This window comes from Pelophylax lessonae, assembly GCF_965119305.1.
Source record: "Pelophylax lessonae genome assembly, chromosome: 1".
Taxonomy (NCBI): domain Eukaryota; kingdom Metazoa; phylum Chordata; class Amphibia; order Anura; family Ranidae; genus Pelophylax; species Pelophylax lessonae.
This window is the reverse complement of record NC_138768.1, coordinates 312,777,187-312,794,703: the sequence shown is the minus strand read 5'-3', so window position 1 is coordinate 312,794,703 and position 17,517 is coordinate 312,777,187. Positions and strand designations below refer to the sequence as shown.

The 17,517-nt window shown below is 44.6% G+C and overlaps 1 protein-coding gene across 1 annotated transcript in view; it reads left to right on the top strand.

The window, feature by feature from the left end:
• Window positions 1-17,517, top strand: part of ARHGEF40 (Rho guanine nucleotide exchange factor 40) — a 159,606-nt gene that overhangs the window by 95,956 nt on the left and 46,133 nt on the right. Inside the window, exons 9-11 of the mRNA XM_082266862.1 lie at window positions 4,939-5,025; window positions 10,206-10,333; window positions 10,424-10,559. Coding sequence (XP_082122988.1) covers window positions 4,939-5,025; window positions 10,206-10,333; window positions 10,424-10,559 — 351 coding nt within the window. The remainder of the gene's footprint in view (window positions 1-4,938; window positions 5,026-10,205; window positions 10,334-10,423; window positions 10,560-17,517) is intronic.

Sequence of the window (17,517 nt, the reverse complement as noted above, 5' to 3'; positions counted from 1 at the left end):
TTGTACTCTGTTGCATGGATGGCCATGTCTATAATGCTAAACTGTTTTCAGCCAATTTTCAGCCCGTGTGTAAGCTTACATTTTTCTTATTTGCTCCCTTTTGGTCTGGTAAATTTACCATCTAAAGCATTTTATTATGTTGTATATCTGTTTAACATGCACAAAAAATAGTTTTTCATCCAGCCAGAAATTTTGTAAGCAGATAACTTCCTGTACACTCTGCCCCTGGACTGTCATCAGTGAGCACTGTTCCATGCTATCTCCATTTATTACAAAACACCTCCCTCTGTTGTGGAGGTGTTACTGTATATACAGGGCTGGTGCAAGGATTTTTGACTATTATTCTAGGTGAAACCTCATTTTGCAGCCCCCCCCCCCTTGGCTAGGAAGTAGGAGGAACTGGATTGTGGAAAAGGGGGGTGACTGGTGCGGGGGGGGGGGGGGAATTACAGGAACCGATCCCCTGTATGGGTCTCCCTGCAGCAGGTCAAATTTGACTTCTCCTCCTTCCCCTTCTGCTGGCTTTTAGCTGTTATAGGGGGAGGCATATGGGGAGGGCTGGCCCTACCATGGGTCCCGCTGGGTCCATTGGACCCAGGCAGCACTTGAAGACGGGCAGCAAATTGACTCCCAAGTTTTTTTTTTATGAGCAGTTTTGTGTGTCATCAGTTTGTGGCGCATACGGACGGCATTCCTCCTTCTCATACTGCCGCCCATAATACAAACTGATGAGTATGAGGAGGCGGAGCGTCTTCTCCGGGGAACGTCCCTCATGTGATTGTGGTGTGCGCAATGACTTCAGACGTCAGCGCACTCCATCTCATGCAGGGCAGACTAGATCTTCTAGGGCGGTTGGCGCGGCAGACACATGAGTGACAGGAGGAGTGAAGACAGACAGTGAGTGTTTGGTGGACCAGTCCAGGGGTGAGTTATGGAAGAAGATAACAGTATATATATTATTTTCCAAATGTTATATTTATGTAAAATATTGGATGTAGGGGCCTTTTGTTAGGCGTGATTTTTTTTGTTGGGGGGGCAGCATTTTATTCTTGGACCCAGGCAGCACAATTTCTTGGGCCAGCCCTGCATACGGGACGTTGGTTTCTGCAATTATCCCCCTCTTTATTGATCACCCCCTCCTGTCCATAATCAGATTCCCCATTGCCCTGCTTCCTGAGCCCCCTTGTATTCACCACCAGAATGAAAAGAAGGTCAGGTAGGTTTTACTGGGCTCCATGGCTGTGGTGAGGGGGCTGGGATCAGTGGCAGCGATGGTGGTTGGATCAGTGGCAACGGTGGTGGTGAGGGGGGTGGGTTCAGTGGCAGCTGTGGCGGTTAGTGGGGATTAGTGGCAGAAGTGATGGGGGGATGAGATGAGATCTGTGGCAGCAGTGGTGGTGAGGGGGGTGGGATCAGTGGCAGCGGTGGTGGTGGTGAGGGGGGTAGAATCAGTGGCAGTGGTGGTGATGAGGGGGGTGGGATCAGTGGCAGCAGTGGTGTTGAAGGGTGGTGTGATCAGTGGCAGCGATGGTGGTGAGGGGGGTGTGATTAGTGGCAGCGGTGGGGGTGAAGGGGGATCAGTGAGAGAGGTGGGGGTGAGGGGGAATCAGTGGCAGCGGTGAATGGGGGGATGAGATCAGTGGCAGCGGTGGTGATAGGGGGATGAGATTAGTGGCAGCGGTGGTGGTGAGGGGGTTGGAATCAGTGGCAGTGGTGGTGATGAAGGGGGAAACAGTGGCAGTGTTGATAGGGGGGTGAGATCAGCGGCAGTGGTGGTACAATCCTCCCCCACCACCACCAGTGACTCTTTTTGATCCCCCCCCCCCCCATCAGGGATGAGATCTGTGGGGGGATGGAATCCGCAAGAGGCAGTGGTGGTGGAGTATGGGATCAATTGCACTGGCAATTACTTACTTACTTTGTCAGTAGATTCCCCCTCAGTACTTTAGCCGCTCAGCCTCAGTGCCTCTGCCTGTGCCTCTTCACACGTGCCTCCAGGGATGCCTCTCCTGACATGGGGTCTCCTAGCAGAGCGCAGAGCTCCTTCCTCTTCATTCTATTGGTCGTCAGCTGGACAGCTGACTTTCTCGTTTAGTTTCCGCCTCCCTAAAGTGTCCAGCTTCTCTCTGTAGCTATGGGCGGAGAGGATAGGTGGGGTGGACTGTAGTGAGACTGATCAGTCAACCGCTCTGTGGCGAGCGGACAACGGCAGCTGCCCCACTTTACACAGGGCAGGCAGGCCCCCTTCAGCTGCGGAACGGTTGGGGGGGGACCCCCTCTCAGCTGCAAAACGGGCGGGCCTCCTCTAAACAGTAGAACAGATAGGCGGGTGGGCCCTCTCTCAGTGGCGAAAAGGACGCGCCCCCTCACAGTGGCAGAACGGGCAGGTGGGGCGCCTCCGACTAATGTGCGCTCTAGGCCAGTGCCTACCTTGCCTATAGGTAGCGCCGACCCTGTGTATATAGCCAAAACACAGTTTTAGGTAGTCCTAAAGCACTCCCTGTTCTATGGTGACAACTCTGTTTAGTATGGTTATCACCTTAGGACAGGAAGTGTGTTAATGGCAGGATTACCTAATGAAAATAAAGGGGAAAAAGAGTGAAAAAAAAGATGAGGAATGCAGCCACCACATCTAAGGACAAGTATACTGCAAAACTATCAATTATTTATTTGGGGTTTAGATATGTTTTAAGGTATATAAGTTGGTTGCCAACTTGCCCTCAGCCTTTGATTGGACAGTTAGGTAGGAGCAGGATGCGGATGTGGTCATCATTGTGCTCTCTCCCACTGCAAGCAGACTCATAGTGATGACTAATAACACTGTTCAAAACCATTCAGCTCTGATTGGCTTATTGAGTAAAGCTCTAAAGGACTCAATGGACAGTGAAGAAGAGGCAGCACTATTCTCTCTCCTCTTGTAAGCATGCTTATACTGTTGACTGACAGCACTGTTGAAAACAGGACAGCTCTGATTGGTTCTTTGTGCTGCCCTCCCTCTCTCACACTGAGTGTAACAGTGCACAAGATTATAGGAGGCTAGTAATAGGAGAGCTTAAGGTATTTATACTGGTTTTGTGTAAAAAATAAACTTCAGGTTTTTGATTCCATACTTGATTTAGTGGTATTGCTTATGACTGTCTGCAGTTTAGTTTTGAAATGAACCCCATACTTTGTCCATGCAAAGAAAAGCAAAAGGGTAATTTTAATATAGGCCCCCCCATAGCAGTTGCATGAGTTGTAGCTTGTACAAACTTGGCCTAATTATTATTATTATAATACAAGGTTTATATAGCGCCAACAATTTGCACAGCGCTTTACAACATGAGGGGAGACATGAGGTCAGTCACTTGCTCCTCCATACCTAGAAGTATCAGGTATTTCTTTCAAGCTTCAGCACTGAATAGTGTGTTGGGGAGAATGAAGGAGACTTTCCTATTGGAAATAGGGGGATTAAAAAAAAAACTGTTCATTCCCCCTAAATGGGCAAATCATGGGTTTGGTTTAATAAAGAATTCTTCCACTAGCCACATAAGAAAACCTCAAAGTGCTTTCTGTGGAAAAGAAATGTGTGGCCAGTCCCCCTCTTAGGCCCCTTTCACATGAGCAGACCAATTTGGTCCCCCTGTCAGTTTTTCAGGTGGACCTGATCAGACCCTCCATTCTCCTCTATGAAATGGCGGGCGTAAACAAACGTGTCCGTTTACATCCAATCTGATTAATCGGTTAAACACAGATGGCTGGGGACCTGTTCTTCTTCCATCTAGCAGATTGGATCAGATGGAAATTGGGTGTAAAGGGACAGATAGTCTCTTTACATCTGACCACCCACAGAGGAAAGTGGGCTGTGTCTATGTTTATTCTGTATAAGCGGATTTGTCACAGACCAGTCACCTGCCTGCTCAGTGGGGATCAGCGAACAGTTCCCCTGCTGAGCAAGAGGACTCCTGGTGGAGTCTGTCTTATGTGGAAGGGGCCTTAAGCCTCGTACACACGCAACGAATTTCCGCCGACCGGTCGTCCGTCTTTTGTCCAGAGTGCGTGTCTGTTGGTTGGAATGTGCTCTAGACTGCACACGAATTTTCCCGTACGACAGAATTCTACTTCAGAAGTGATGTCATGTGTTGGATTGCTTTCTGTGTTCTTTCATCTCTGAGCATGCCTAGTCTTGCTCATAAGATTTTTCCCCATCGAAATCTGTACTAATGAGACGAAAATCGGACGTGTTTTGACAGAGGACAAAAATTTTAATGCCTGCACACCAAGATTTTGTCAGCCGAAAAGTCGAAGTCGGCTGTCGAAAGCACCATACTAACAAGCCGAAAATCGACAGATCGGTCGTCGGACGAAATTTCCCGGCCGAATTTATTCTTGTGTGTACGGGGCTTTAGGGTGGCCATACATTAATACATTTTTTTTTTTGGCTGAATGCAGACACTGTTCGGCTGACAATTTTCAGTTTTCCAATTCAAGGATGTTGGGCTGGGAGGGCAACACAACAGGCCCACCCACTAAGCAAGCTTTGGCCAGTTCACCGAAGAACCTGCTGAAATTTGCACAGTGTAGGGCCAGCTTCAGCTTGTCACTGCTGAGGAAGTCTGAACCATGAAGAAAGCTTTGCCGCCATGAAGCCATAGCAGTATCTCAATCTAGGTTGTGCCCTCACTTATTGTGATGGCATAGGGGAGGGTAGACCCAGGGAGAAAATGCTTATGTGATTGCATATTTGTTACTCTTCTATTGCAAGGAATGTAGTTAAAAGTTTTAAGCAATGAGTGATTTATATTGCGTTTATGTCCAATAATATCGTAGCTAACTATAACCATGTTGATCTTGATGATGATGTTGATGATGTCTACCTTGTAACTTTAGTTATCTAGATATGGTAATATGACTCTGCCTTATTCTGTATGTGATATTTTCTTTGCTCTCCTCCATCAGTCTCTCAGCAAGCTCCACACATTGTGCTGTGATGTGCTTGAGTCACTGGAAAAGGTCACACAAGAGGTCAAAGAGGACACCACAGAGGTTTGTCATACTTAATAGATTCTTGGAATTTCATTTACTGTTGCTCTTTAAAGGGTCATTAAACTTTAAATTCAAGCGGAATACAATAAAAACACTGTGATAATATGCTGTTTATGTATGTGAAAGTAATGGGGTTTAGAAGAACTCACTTTACTAAGATCTCATTAAAAAAGGAGATATTTCCCTTCACCCACGGTTTCAATTAAAAAATAGCAAATTTTGTATTTTTCTGAATTTTTGCATGAATGTGATCTGTTCTTCATCCAAGCCAGGGGTCTCCAAAATTTGTAAACCAAGGGCCGGTTTACTGTCCCTCAGACTTTATGGGGGCCAGTCTGTAGACAGTGGAAATAAACAATGCTTGGTGGTCAGTGAACTACAAAAATGACATAGCGTGTGGTTAGTAGGAGGGGAAATAGTGCCTCATCACTGGTATTAGTGGGAGGAATAGTCTCCATTTGTTGGTATTGGCGGGGTGCCCCATTGTTGGTATCAGTGGGCAGAATAGAGCCCTATCATTGGTGTCAGCGGGAGAAATAATGCCCCATTGTTGGTGTCATTGGGAGGAATAGTGCCCCATCATTGGTGTCAGTGGGAGGAATAGTGCCCCACGCCTATGATCAGTAGGATGCCGAATAATGGCCCATCACTGGTATTAGTAGTAGAAATTTTGGTAATATCATTTGGGTGCCCCCTTGTTGGTACCAGTGGGAGGAATAATGCCCTGACATTAGATTCAGTTGGAGTAATAATGCCCCATTGTTGGTGTCAATGGGAGGAATAATACTCTACTGTTGGTGAATTTGAAAGGAATGGTGTCTCATTGTTAGTGTCACGATGAGGCATAGTTCCTCATATCAGCAGGAGGAAAAATGCTCCAAGGCCCAAATAAAGTTAAGTAAAGGGCCACATCCTGCCTGCGTGCTGCAGTTTTGAGACAACCGATCTAAGCCATGGAAATGAAGTAAGATACCCAGATAGCAAGCAATTGCGCTGCAAGTTTGAAAATGACTTGCTAAGCTATCACTAGACTTGCCAGGCTTCACATGTTTGTTGCATAATTGCAGCAAGTCCGCATTGCATGACTCCAGATCAACTTTCTGTGCAAACATTCTGCAAGTCTGCTGCAAGTTCTGGTTCGTTTATGTTGTGCAATAGTCATCATACCACAGGGGTCACTGTGGCTGAATTTCCATGCTGTAAACGTCCAGAGCTCTTGCTGTAGAATCAACACTGCAAATTTACTCTTGCTAGAGACTTGCCACGCAAATTTGCTACAAATTGGAAAAGTGTCAACTAGAACAGAGCTTCAAGTGCTCTGCAAGTGTACAACTTGCCAGTGAAAATGTGCAACAAGTTAACAGACTTACAATTCAACACTGCCACAAATTTGTAGCAAGTTATCCTTACTATATGAGATAATCTTATTTATAGCGGCACTAAACCCATCTTTTTAACTGTTTCCCTAAAACAGTTACATTTAAGGCATGCTGTGAATGATAACTGTCACAACTGCTTGTGCTGTAAACCAAACTGTCAAGCCATCAAATGGACAGCATCATAACTGATCACATTTGCAGCACCATGGAGACTGCAGATCAATCAGAGGGTAAGATGGCAGTTTTATTGTCTTTAAAGGATAGAAAGGTTTGGTTCCACTGGCCCAAACAAAAAAAGATAGATTGGGCTTTCAGAAGAGTCCTGAAAGTTACTAGGGTTTTCTACATAACAAAATAGCAAGCACTTGTTTATAATATTCTATACTATCAATGAAAATTAGAAGTGCATGTGGTTCACAGGAGTGAAAGCTAGGAATTATTGATATATATATATATATACATACTGAACAAAATTATAAACGCAACACCTTTTTTTTTGCCCCCATTTTTCATGAGCTGAACTCAAACATCTAAGACTTTTTCTATGTACACAAAAGGCCTATTTCTCTCAAATATTGTTCACAAATCTGTCTAAATCTGTGTTAGTGAGCGCTTCTCCTTTGCCGAGATAATCCATCCACCTCACAGGTGTGGCATATCAAGATGCTGACACGTCACCTTTTTTCTAGGTGAATATATTTCTAAAATTGCTATTGAAATTTCCACCTCATGTCAGTAACAACCCGTCCGTGCAATCCATACATACAAAGAAAGCAAAACAAATAAGTTCAGAAATTAAGTTATGTGTAATACAATGGAATGACACAGGGAAACAGTATTGAAAACATGAAGAAAGGGAGGTGCATAGAAAGCCAAGATGCCAGCTGAAATCTATCAGTAGTTGGAAAGCAATCCTGCCTCTTGTTAGTGCATATTAATATCAGCTGGTTCAGTCCCAACTGATGGCCTATAAAAAGGTGTCTCATTACCAAGGTGTCACACAAGAAACATTTCATGATGGGTAAAAGCAAAGAGCTCCCATAAGACCTTTGCAACCTTATTGTTGCAAAACATACTGATGGCATTGAATACAGAAGGATTTCTAAACTTCTGAATGCTCCAGTGAGCACTGTTGGGGCCATAATCTGGAAGTGGAAAGAACATAATTTTACCATAAACTAGTCACAACCAGGTGCTCCTCGCAAGATTTCTGACAGAGGAGTGAAAATAACTATCAGAAGAGTTGTCCAAGAGCCAAGGACCACTTGTGGAGAACTTCAAAAAGATCTGTAAATTAGCAGGTACAATTGTTTCAAAGAAAACAAAAAGTAATGCACTAAACCGCCATGGCCTGTATGCATGCTCACCAAGACTCCATTGCTAAAGAAAAAGCGTGTTAAAGCTCAATAAGGTTTGCTGGACAACATTTAGAAAAGCCTGTAAAATACTGGAAGAATATATGTCAGATGAGACCAAAATTGGACTCTTTGGATGCCATAATACACACAGTGTTTGGAGGTCACTGCACATCACCCCAAAAACACCATACCAAAAATGAGGTTTGGAGGTGGAAACATCATGGTGTGGGGCTTTTTTTCAGCATACAGTACTGGCAAACTTCATGTCATTAAAGGAAGAGTAAAACTGAAAAAAAAATGAACCAAGACATTCTTGAAAAAAATCTGCTGCCATCTACCAGGAAGATGAAAATAAAACGAGGGTGGACATTTCAGTAGGATAATGATCCCAAACACAAAGCTAAAGAAACTCTCAATTGGTTTGAAAGAAAGAAAATAAAGCTGCTAGAATGGCCTAGCCAATTATCTGACTTGAATCCAATAGAAAATCTATGGAAAGAACAAAAGGCTCACAGAACCTTCAAGATTTGAAGACTGTTTGGAAGAATGGGCAAAAATCACACGATGCAACGCATGCGACTATTTTCTCCATACAAGAGGCGTCTTGAAGCTGTCATTACCAACAAAGGATTTTGTACCAAGTATTAAATAATATTCAGTTAGTGTGTTCAATGACTTTTCCCTGTATCATTCCATTTTATTGCACATAATGTTTTTTTTAACTACATTTCTGAACTTTTTCGCTTTGGTTTCTTTGTATGTATGGATGGATTGCATGGGTTACCGACGTAATGAAAATTTTTATATCAATAGCACCTTTAGAAATATATTTACCTAGAAAAATGGTGACACGTTCAATACTTATTTTTGCCGCTGTGTGTATATATATATATATATATAATATTAACATGCAAAACAGATGATGTGGGTATGTGGGTATATGACTAAGTGTTACCTCATCAAGCAAAAAGGAATGACCGCACTTCCGATGAAATTCAGAAAAAGGAGTGTCTTTATTCCACATCAATCAAATGGCAAATACAGGTACACACTGTGAGTGCAGGACAAAAACGGTAGACGCGTTTCACGACTGGATGTGTCGCTTACTCATTACCAAGTTCACTCTGGATGTGCATCAGCCATATATACACCCCATACATACAGCTGGCAACAATTGGATTCATCAAACTAGTTGTTCATCCGATCGGTCAGCTGTTGGGAATCTACGTCTAGATTGCACAGACAGAGTGACCCCAACGAAATCCAAATTTTAAACACACTTGTGCAGAAAACATTTTCCATGTATATAAATATAAATCAAATACAATAAATATCCTAGTGATAAGTGCTAAAGTGAGGGAACAATCAAGAGTAAAGGAACCCATATTCAATATTTTGGTGCATTTATCATATATAGAATGAAGGTATATATATGTAAAAAAGCATAAAATAAATAAAAAAATATATATAAAAATATATGTGTGGGAAACCTTTCAACCTCAAGTTTCTGCAATAGCCTGGCAGTAGTTTCCACGGGTACTAAGCACTGCATTGAGTGAGTTTGATTTGCTAAAGACAAATAGGCTGTTCACTTTGCAAGGAAAGTTGCAGAGTTTATTGAATACGGTGAAATTACACCTTGAAAAGAATACCCAATCGTGCAAGGAAAATAGAAAAAGACAAATCCACATTGTTGTTTGCACGTGATATGACAATGGAAGTTCAGGCCTTCATTTCGTTCACTAAACTCTTGAGAAAATACCCTTGCAAAGGGAACAGTCTATTTGGCTTCAGTAAATCAACCCCTTTGCACCATACTGGTAGGTAAAGTGGAACTCCACTCTCTTAATCAACACTGACTATTTTTAATCTTTATGCTGCTAGCATTACTAAATAGATAAGAAAGTATATCATACTGACTTGTTTTACATTTGTTTTACATTTTTTCAGTTACTTCCTTGTTTCCATGCCTAGGCAAAATATGTCATACGTCCAAGCGGTCTTCAGGAGGGGAGGGCGGGTTCTCAGCTTAGCCTATGCCTGAGCTAAGGGCAGATGGATTCCAGGAAATAAATGATACACGAATCATCTGCTCTTACTCAAGATGGCCTCTGCCAGAAATGCCAGGGGATGTTTTTCAAAATGATTTCTCAGCAAAATAAAGGATGGAGACGCGGATGGATGGGGGGAGTTTGCTTTGAATATTAATTAATTAAAAAGCATTTTTGCTTTGTGGTTCTAAGATGCAATGCATTTCCACTTTAATGTTTTCTCTTGAACTACTGCGGTCCAAAGGGAAGGCAGCGGGGAACACTAAAATGTAAAGCATGGGAGGCCACATGCTTTTTGTATGTGCTATTGGAAAAAAAATAACAGGCTTGAAAATAAATCAAGAAAACCATTATGTGCATGCTAAACTGATGGTTGGGTTATTTTCTTCCAGGACATTAGGTGGTTAATCTCTCATCACCGAGAAGCCATGAAGAAAACCCTGACTGATGAAAGATTGCAGAGATTACAGAGAGATGGTGGCACTCTTGTTGCCAGACTCCAGAAGTCGCCTTACTTAAGGTATAACAGTAGGCACCATATAATCATCCTTACTGTAACTTACTTACATCAGCAGGAAGTAATACATTTTCATTCCTTTGTATGTGACAGATTATATGACCCAGTGACCTTTGGCTTGTATGAGAGAGTAGATGAAGCTTTACATAATCTTGTCCAGCTGTCAAATCAGAAACTGCAAGACCTTGAGGCAAAATTGCCACCACAAAGCTGTCGAGACAAAAGTGAGGTAAGATGATGACAGATCATATGTCTGGAAGATCTAAATAAAAAAATAAGTATTATACACACACACATACTTATAGCTATACCTACCTTTCTATCTGTCATCGACCATCATATATTAGTGAGGATATGAAGTGATTGTCATCTGCACCTACAATTTAGCAGAGCGATATTGCAGCATTGCTAAATAGTTATAGCCTATGGAAAAACTGTGCACCCCATAATATGTTAAGCATATTTTATTACCTGCTAACAACACTCTTTCTACCTAAAGCAGAATTAAACCCTCCTATCCCATACAGCCCAGGAAGCCGCCATCTTAGCCTCTGTTTGCCCTGCAGTTTCCATAATACTGTACATGCGATTAGTAATGAAACCAGCCATGTGACGGGCCTGACGGCTTCACAGTCCAGTTGAGAGCAAAAGCAACTGTGATAGTTATGTCACTGTGTCTTGAATGCAACTGTTTTGGGAGACTTAAAACAATGGGTTCTGCTTTAATTAACCAGTTATGTACCAGAAGGATTTGCCCCCTTCATGACCAGGCCATTTTTTGCGATTCTGCACTGCGCTACTTTAACCACTAGACGACCGCCCGCCACAGATATACTGCGGCAGGCAGCCGCTCCTGGGCGAACCACCGTACATGTACGGTGCTCTCTCTGGGGAGTCTAGGGGGCGAGCGCACGCCGCAGGCAGCGTGATCCCACCCCCGCTCGTCAGCGGGGAAGCCAGCGCGTGTGTCAGGCTGCTCCGATTGCCGTCTGACACCCTCGATCTCTCCCCGCTGAGAGAGAAGGATAGTCGGCTGATGTAAACATAGCCGTCTGTCCTTCTCCCTGGGATGATCATAGAGACCATGTGATCCTGCTATATAAGATCGCATGTCTCTATGGTCATTTCACAAGCCACGCCCCCCTACAGTTAGAATCACTCCTCTAGGCTTACATTTAACCCCTTGATCACTCACATGGTTAACCCCTTCCATGCCAATGGCATTATTACAGTAACAGTGCATATTTTTAGCACTGATTACTGTAGTAATGCCACTGGTACCCCCAAAAGTGTCAAAAATGTCAGTTTGGGGGCCGCAATGTCGCAGTCCCACAAAAAATTGCAGATTGCCGCCATTACTAGTAAAAAAAAAAAAAACATAAAAATGACATAAATCTTTCCCGTAGTTAGTAAACGCGATAACTTTTGCGCAAATCAATCAAAATACGCTTATTGCGATTTTCTTTTTACCAAAAATATGTAGCAGAAAACAAATTGGCCTAAAATGTTAAAAAATTTTGATTTTTAATTTTTTTTTGAGAATGTTATATAGCAGAATGTGAAAAATATATATATATATTTTTTCAAAATTGTCGCTCTTTTATTGTTTATAGCGCAAGAAATAAAAATCCTACAGGTGATCAAATACAACCAAAAGAAAGGTCTATTTGTGGGGGAAAAAAGACGTAAACTTCGTTTGGGTACAGCGTCGCACGACCGCGCAATTGTCGGTTAAAATAACTCAGTGCCGAATCTCAAAATAGGGCCTGGTCAGGAAGGGGGTAAAATCTTCCGGGGCTGAAGTGGTTTATGGAAAATTGCATGGTCGTGCGACGCTGTGCCCAAATAAAATTGATGTCCTTTTTTTTCCCACAAATGGAGCTTTCTTTTGGTGGTATTTGATCACCTCTGCGATTTTTATTTTTTGCGCTATAAACAAAAAAAGAGCGAAAATTCGAAAAAGATTAAAAAACAATATTTCACATTCTGCTATATAACATTCCAATAAACCTTTTTCCTGTCAGTCTCCATGGCAGCCTACGTGTGGGTTAACCCCGCCTCCACTCCAAGGGTATAGGACCCCCCTCCCATAAATTTCAGCTCTCAGGTACAGCAGGTGTTCCTTTTTTGTCCTCCTCCAAGGACCTGCAATTCTGATGTCTTACTATCGTCCGGCTTACCTCAGGATACTTTGGATGGTGTCTGCATGTCCAGGGCCCAGCCACGGGCGGGTGAGTGACATTTAAATTCCCCTGCTCTCTGCGGTTGACTGAAGCCTGGCCGGCGTTTTCTGACATGGGTCTGAAGATTCTCATTACATCGCTTCATGGCAGCGGTATTTGTCATTTATGTATACCTTGTTTGTATCCTTTTCTATCACTATGCGGCGTTTTGTTTGGCCCCAATGGCGCTGGAATGCTTCCTGCGTTCCAGCAACCCTTCCTCTTCCTCCTCTGCCTCCTGCGACCAATCGGTGGACGTTTCGTAGTCCCGCACATGCGCAGTGCGTCGCGAACGAAGCCAAGGCTTGGTTCGTGCATGCGCACTAGCGATCACGGCCGCATCACCGCTGATGTCATTCCGGCGGGAGATTTAAGCAGCTGACGGTTCCCCTGTACTTCGGGAAGTACTGTGGGCGTTGCGGCAGCTTCCCTGTGTCTCTGGATTCCTTGCTACAGGTATGTGCAATTGATATTTGACTGCAGAGGGGGAGGGGGGGGCGGATGGTTTGCTACCTCACAATGTATCACTATCTTGGTGTCTGATGTGTATTACCTTTCTTTATCAGTCTGGTTGTTGGCCTGAAGTATGGATCCTGCATCACCGCCCTCCTGTGGCCAGCCCTCTCACAACAGGTGGGTGCTGGCATTTTTCAGGGGGGGGCGGGGGAGGGCTAGCTGGTCCCTGTTTCATGGCTAAATCCAGTGTCTCCCCGATTTTCTCTTTTTCCATCACCTCTTCCAGGCCTGATTTATCCCAAGAAAGAGACCCTGTCAGACCTCGTGGGAGTTCATCCTCCAGATCAAAGCGCCATGAATCTCCATCAGGGAGTAGGAAGCAAGGGAGACGCTCTAATTCCTCCCCCAGACACCACAAACAATACCAGAGTCGCCGCACATACCAGAGAGCCTGTTGGGGTTGTGGGGCGCATGTCCCGGAGGACAAGTCCCTATGTGAGCTATGTTTTGCTCAAGCAGCCGGTGAGAGGGTGCACGAGGACCATGGATTGGAATCTCTAGTGAAGAGAATAGTGCAACAGTCCCTGAAAGAATGGGGTATGGTCCCAGCACTTGGTCCCACTACGTCCAGTTCTCCAGCGGAAGTGCAGGAAGATCAAGGCCCCTCTCAACCGAGCATTACTTCTGCAAAATCATCTGACAGTGATTCAGAAGAAGAAGGGGCAGTAGGCGGTTTTGAGTTTGCCCTGGTTTCACCCCTGATCAGAGCCATTAAGGAAGCTCTAAGATGGGAGGATCCTGTGTCTCCCCAGAAAAAGCAGCGGAAGTTCTTCAAGCACCTCGGCAAGGAGCGTGTCAACTTCCCTTTCCTCTCTGAATTACAAGAGGTGATTACTGAAGAGTGGAGTAAAGGGGATAGTAAGTCTTCCCTATCTTCCAAACTTGGGAAATTATATCCCTTCAAACCTGAAGATGTCGCCCGTCTGGAATCTGCTCCCCTTGTGGATGCTGCAGTTACAAGATTAGCAAAGCATGTCACTTGCCCTGTCTAGAAGAGAGAAGAGAAGTCTTGCTCGCCTATGTAGATGCTTTGGTGGCTCAAGGAGCAGTAGTTCCGGTTCCAGAACAGGAAAAATTTCAAGGTGTTTATTCACCCCTCTTCTTAGTCCAGAAGAAGAAAGGAGCCTGGAGGCCCGTTATAGATCTTACATACCTGAACAAGTTCATAAAGAACGAAAAATTCAAGATGGAAACACTCTCAACTATTCAGAAGGCAGTACTGCCAGTAGACTGGCTCGCCTCAATAGACTTGAAAGATGCGTACTTTCATGTACCCGTGGCAACCGACTTTCACAAATATCTCCGCTTCTGTGTTCAGAACCGACATCTTCAATTCATTTGCCTACCCTTTGGCCTGTCTACCTCGCCCAGAGTATTCTCCAAAGTTTTCCTGGCTGTAGTGGCCTTCATAAGATTGAAAGGAATACGTCTACATCATTACTTAGACGATCTTCTGCTGCTGTCTCAAGAGAAAGATCAGTTATTGACACACAGAGATCAGGTCATTTTGACCCTCAAAGAGTTTGGCTGGCTGTTAAACCTACAAAAAAGTCAGCTGGAGCCCACTCAGCGCCTAGTTTATCTTGGGGCGCAATTCGACACCGTCGAGAATTCAATCTCTCTCCCATTAGAGAAGATACCGGTAGTGAGGGAGAGAATCCTTCCAGCTCTTTCTTGAAAGCCTCTCAGTGCCTCAAAATCATTGGCACCATGGTGTCCACGGCTCCAATGGTCAAATGGGCTCTTTGGCGTATGAGGCCCTTCCAGAAAGGGTTCCTACAACAGTGGAACCCAGAAGAGAGGGATCAATACATTCATATCTCCTCCAGCATGAGATCCAGTCTTCTTTGGTGGCTGCAACGCAGGAATCTGCTCAATTGTCACTCTCTGATTCCAGTCTCATGGACTATAATCACAACAGACGCCAGCAACTCAGGTTGGGGGGCTCATTGTCTGTCGGAGATGACACAAGGAAAGTGGTCTTTTCAGAGACACACACCAGTCTCCAATATACTGGAGCTCCGAGCAGCCTACCAGGCTCTTCGATCTTTCCAACACCTGGTGGAAGGGAAATCTGTAATGATTCGGATGGACAACACCACGGCAGTGTCTTATGTAAAGAGACAAGGTGGGACACGGAGTCTCTCTCTACTACGAGAGTTAGACCCAATTATGTCTTGGGCCCAGGCTCACCTAGTCGATATCTCGGCAGTCTACATTCCAGGTTCACAGAATGTTCAAGCAGATTTTCTGTCCAGGGTCCAGTTGAACCACAACGAGTGGTCTCTCCATGTGGAGTCGTTCAAATGGATCCTGTCGCTGGGAGTATCTCCCGAAGTCGACCTGTTCGCCTCTCCTTGCAACCACAAGTTGGAGAAGTATGTCACGAGAGGCAAATGCCATCAAGCCTACGGGACAGATGCACTAACCGACAGGTGGGAGTTCAGCAGGGCATATGCCTTTCCTCCAGTACCCATCATTCTCAAATTTCTGCAGAGACTTTAAGCGGAAGATGTAGAGGTAGTGATGGTGGCGCCTTTCTGGCCAAACAGGCCATGGTTTCCGCTGCTCCTACAGCTGAGTTACCGGGACCCGGTCCCTCTTCCCCTCAGACCAGACTTGCTTCTTCAGGGAACATCAGTGCACCCCTGTCCTGCAATTCTCCGGTTGACGGTCTGGTTCTTGAGAGGGAAAGGTTGGAATCGCTCGGCTGCCCATCTACAGCCATTTCCACCTTGATGAATGCTAGACGACCAAGTACAAATAAAGTATACTGCAGAATCTGGTCAAGATTCATGAAGTCTGCATATCCAGAAGGTATGTCTTCCTCAGTCCCTGGGATTCAAGAAATACTAAGTTTTCTTCAGGCTGGTCTAGATATGCCCCTTTCAGTGGCAACTCTAAGGGTCCAAGTTTCGGCATTGTCTGCCTTCTCTGGGGTCATGTGGGCCCAACACCCACTTATTCAACAGTTCTTTAAAGGAGCAGTCAGGCTCAATCCTCAAAGAAGACCTAGGTTTCCAAAATGGGATCTTCCTCTTGTCCTAAATGCCCTCTCAAAAATGGGCATAGAATCCTCTTCTTCTATCAAGGATCTGACCATCCGGACTGTCTTCCTGGTGGCCATTACTTCGGCTAAAAGGGTCTCTGAGTTAAGTTCCCTCGGCTGTAGAGAACCATTTCTGACTTTCTTCCCAGATCGGGTAGTACTGATACCCATGCTGAATTCAAATCCGAAAGTCACCTCGGTGTTTCACCAGAATCAGGAGATCGTCCTGCCTACTTTCCGGTCCTCTGACGAGTCCAATCCTCATCCGTTGGATGTAGGAGAGTCCTTAAAAGTCTATCTTCAAGCAACTGCACCATTCAGGCAGTCTGACAACCTCTTTGTCCTGTTCTGGGGGAAGAACAGAGGTAAACCTGCTTCATCCAGAACTATCGCATCATGTATAGTGGCAGCTATCCAGCAGGCCTATAGAGCTGAGGGTCTGGCTCCTCCAGAGGCGGTGACGGCGTACTCTACAAGGAGTATCTCTACTTCCTGGGCGGCCTCGCGGCACGTGGCTCCAGATGTGATCTGCAGACCGGCTTCATGGTCTTCGGTCAATACTTTTATGACCCACTATTGTGTGGAGCCTGCTTCTCTGTCCTCAGTTAATTTTGGTTTGACTGTTTTGTCTGCAAATAGCATGAATTAAAGTTTCTTTGCTAAAGCATTCCCACCCGTGTGGCGTGAGCTAGTTATTTCCCACATGTAGGCTGCCATGGAGACTGACAGGAAAACGGAAAATTCCTATCAAATACTTACCGTAATTTTCCTTTCCTGATAGTCTCCATGGCAGCCGGAGTTCCCACCCTCTCGTCTTGGATTCGGCTAAGATATGGAACACCTGCTGTACCTGAGAGCTGAAATTTATGGGAGGGGGGTCCTATACCCTTGGAGTGGAGGCGGGGTTAACCCACACATAGGCTGCCATGGAGACTATCAGGAAAGGAAAATTACGGTAAGTATTTGATAGGAATTTTCCGTTTTCATCATTTTAGGCCAATTTGTACTCTGCTACATATTTTTGGTAAAAAAAAAAAATCGCAATAAGCGTATTGACCACGCGCATGACAGACGTACCCCTGCATTGGTTCGCACAGCTGAGCCAGCCTGCCGCAGTATATCTGCGGCGAGCGGTCGGCAACTGATTAAGTAAAACAGGCTTGATTTTGTGTATGCTTCTTGCACCACATCATTCTGATTGACTGCACAGCTAATATAGAATCAAAGTTGCCAAAGCTTATCAATGTCAAGCTAAGAACTTTCTAACACCCACATAGTGTTTAGTGCATTGTATTTTTTATCAGTAAGAGTAAAAGCCTCCTTTTGTTTTTATCATAAACATGGTAAGTAGGATTTGGACTGTGTTTTACTAATTATTTCATTTTACAAGGTACATTTGT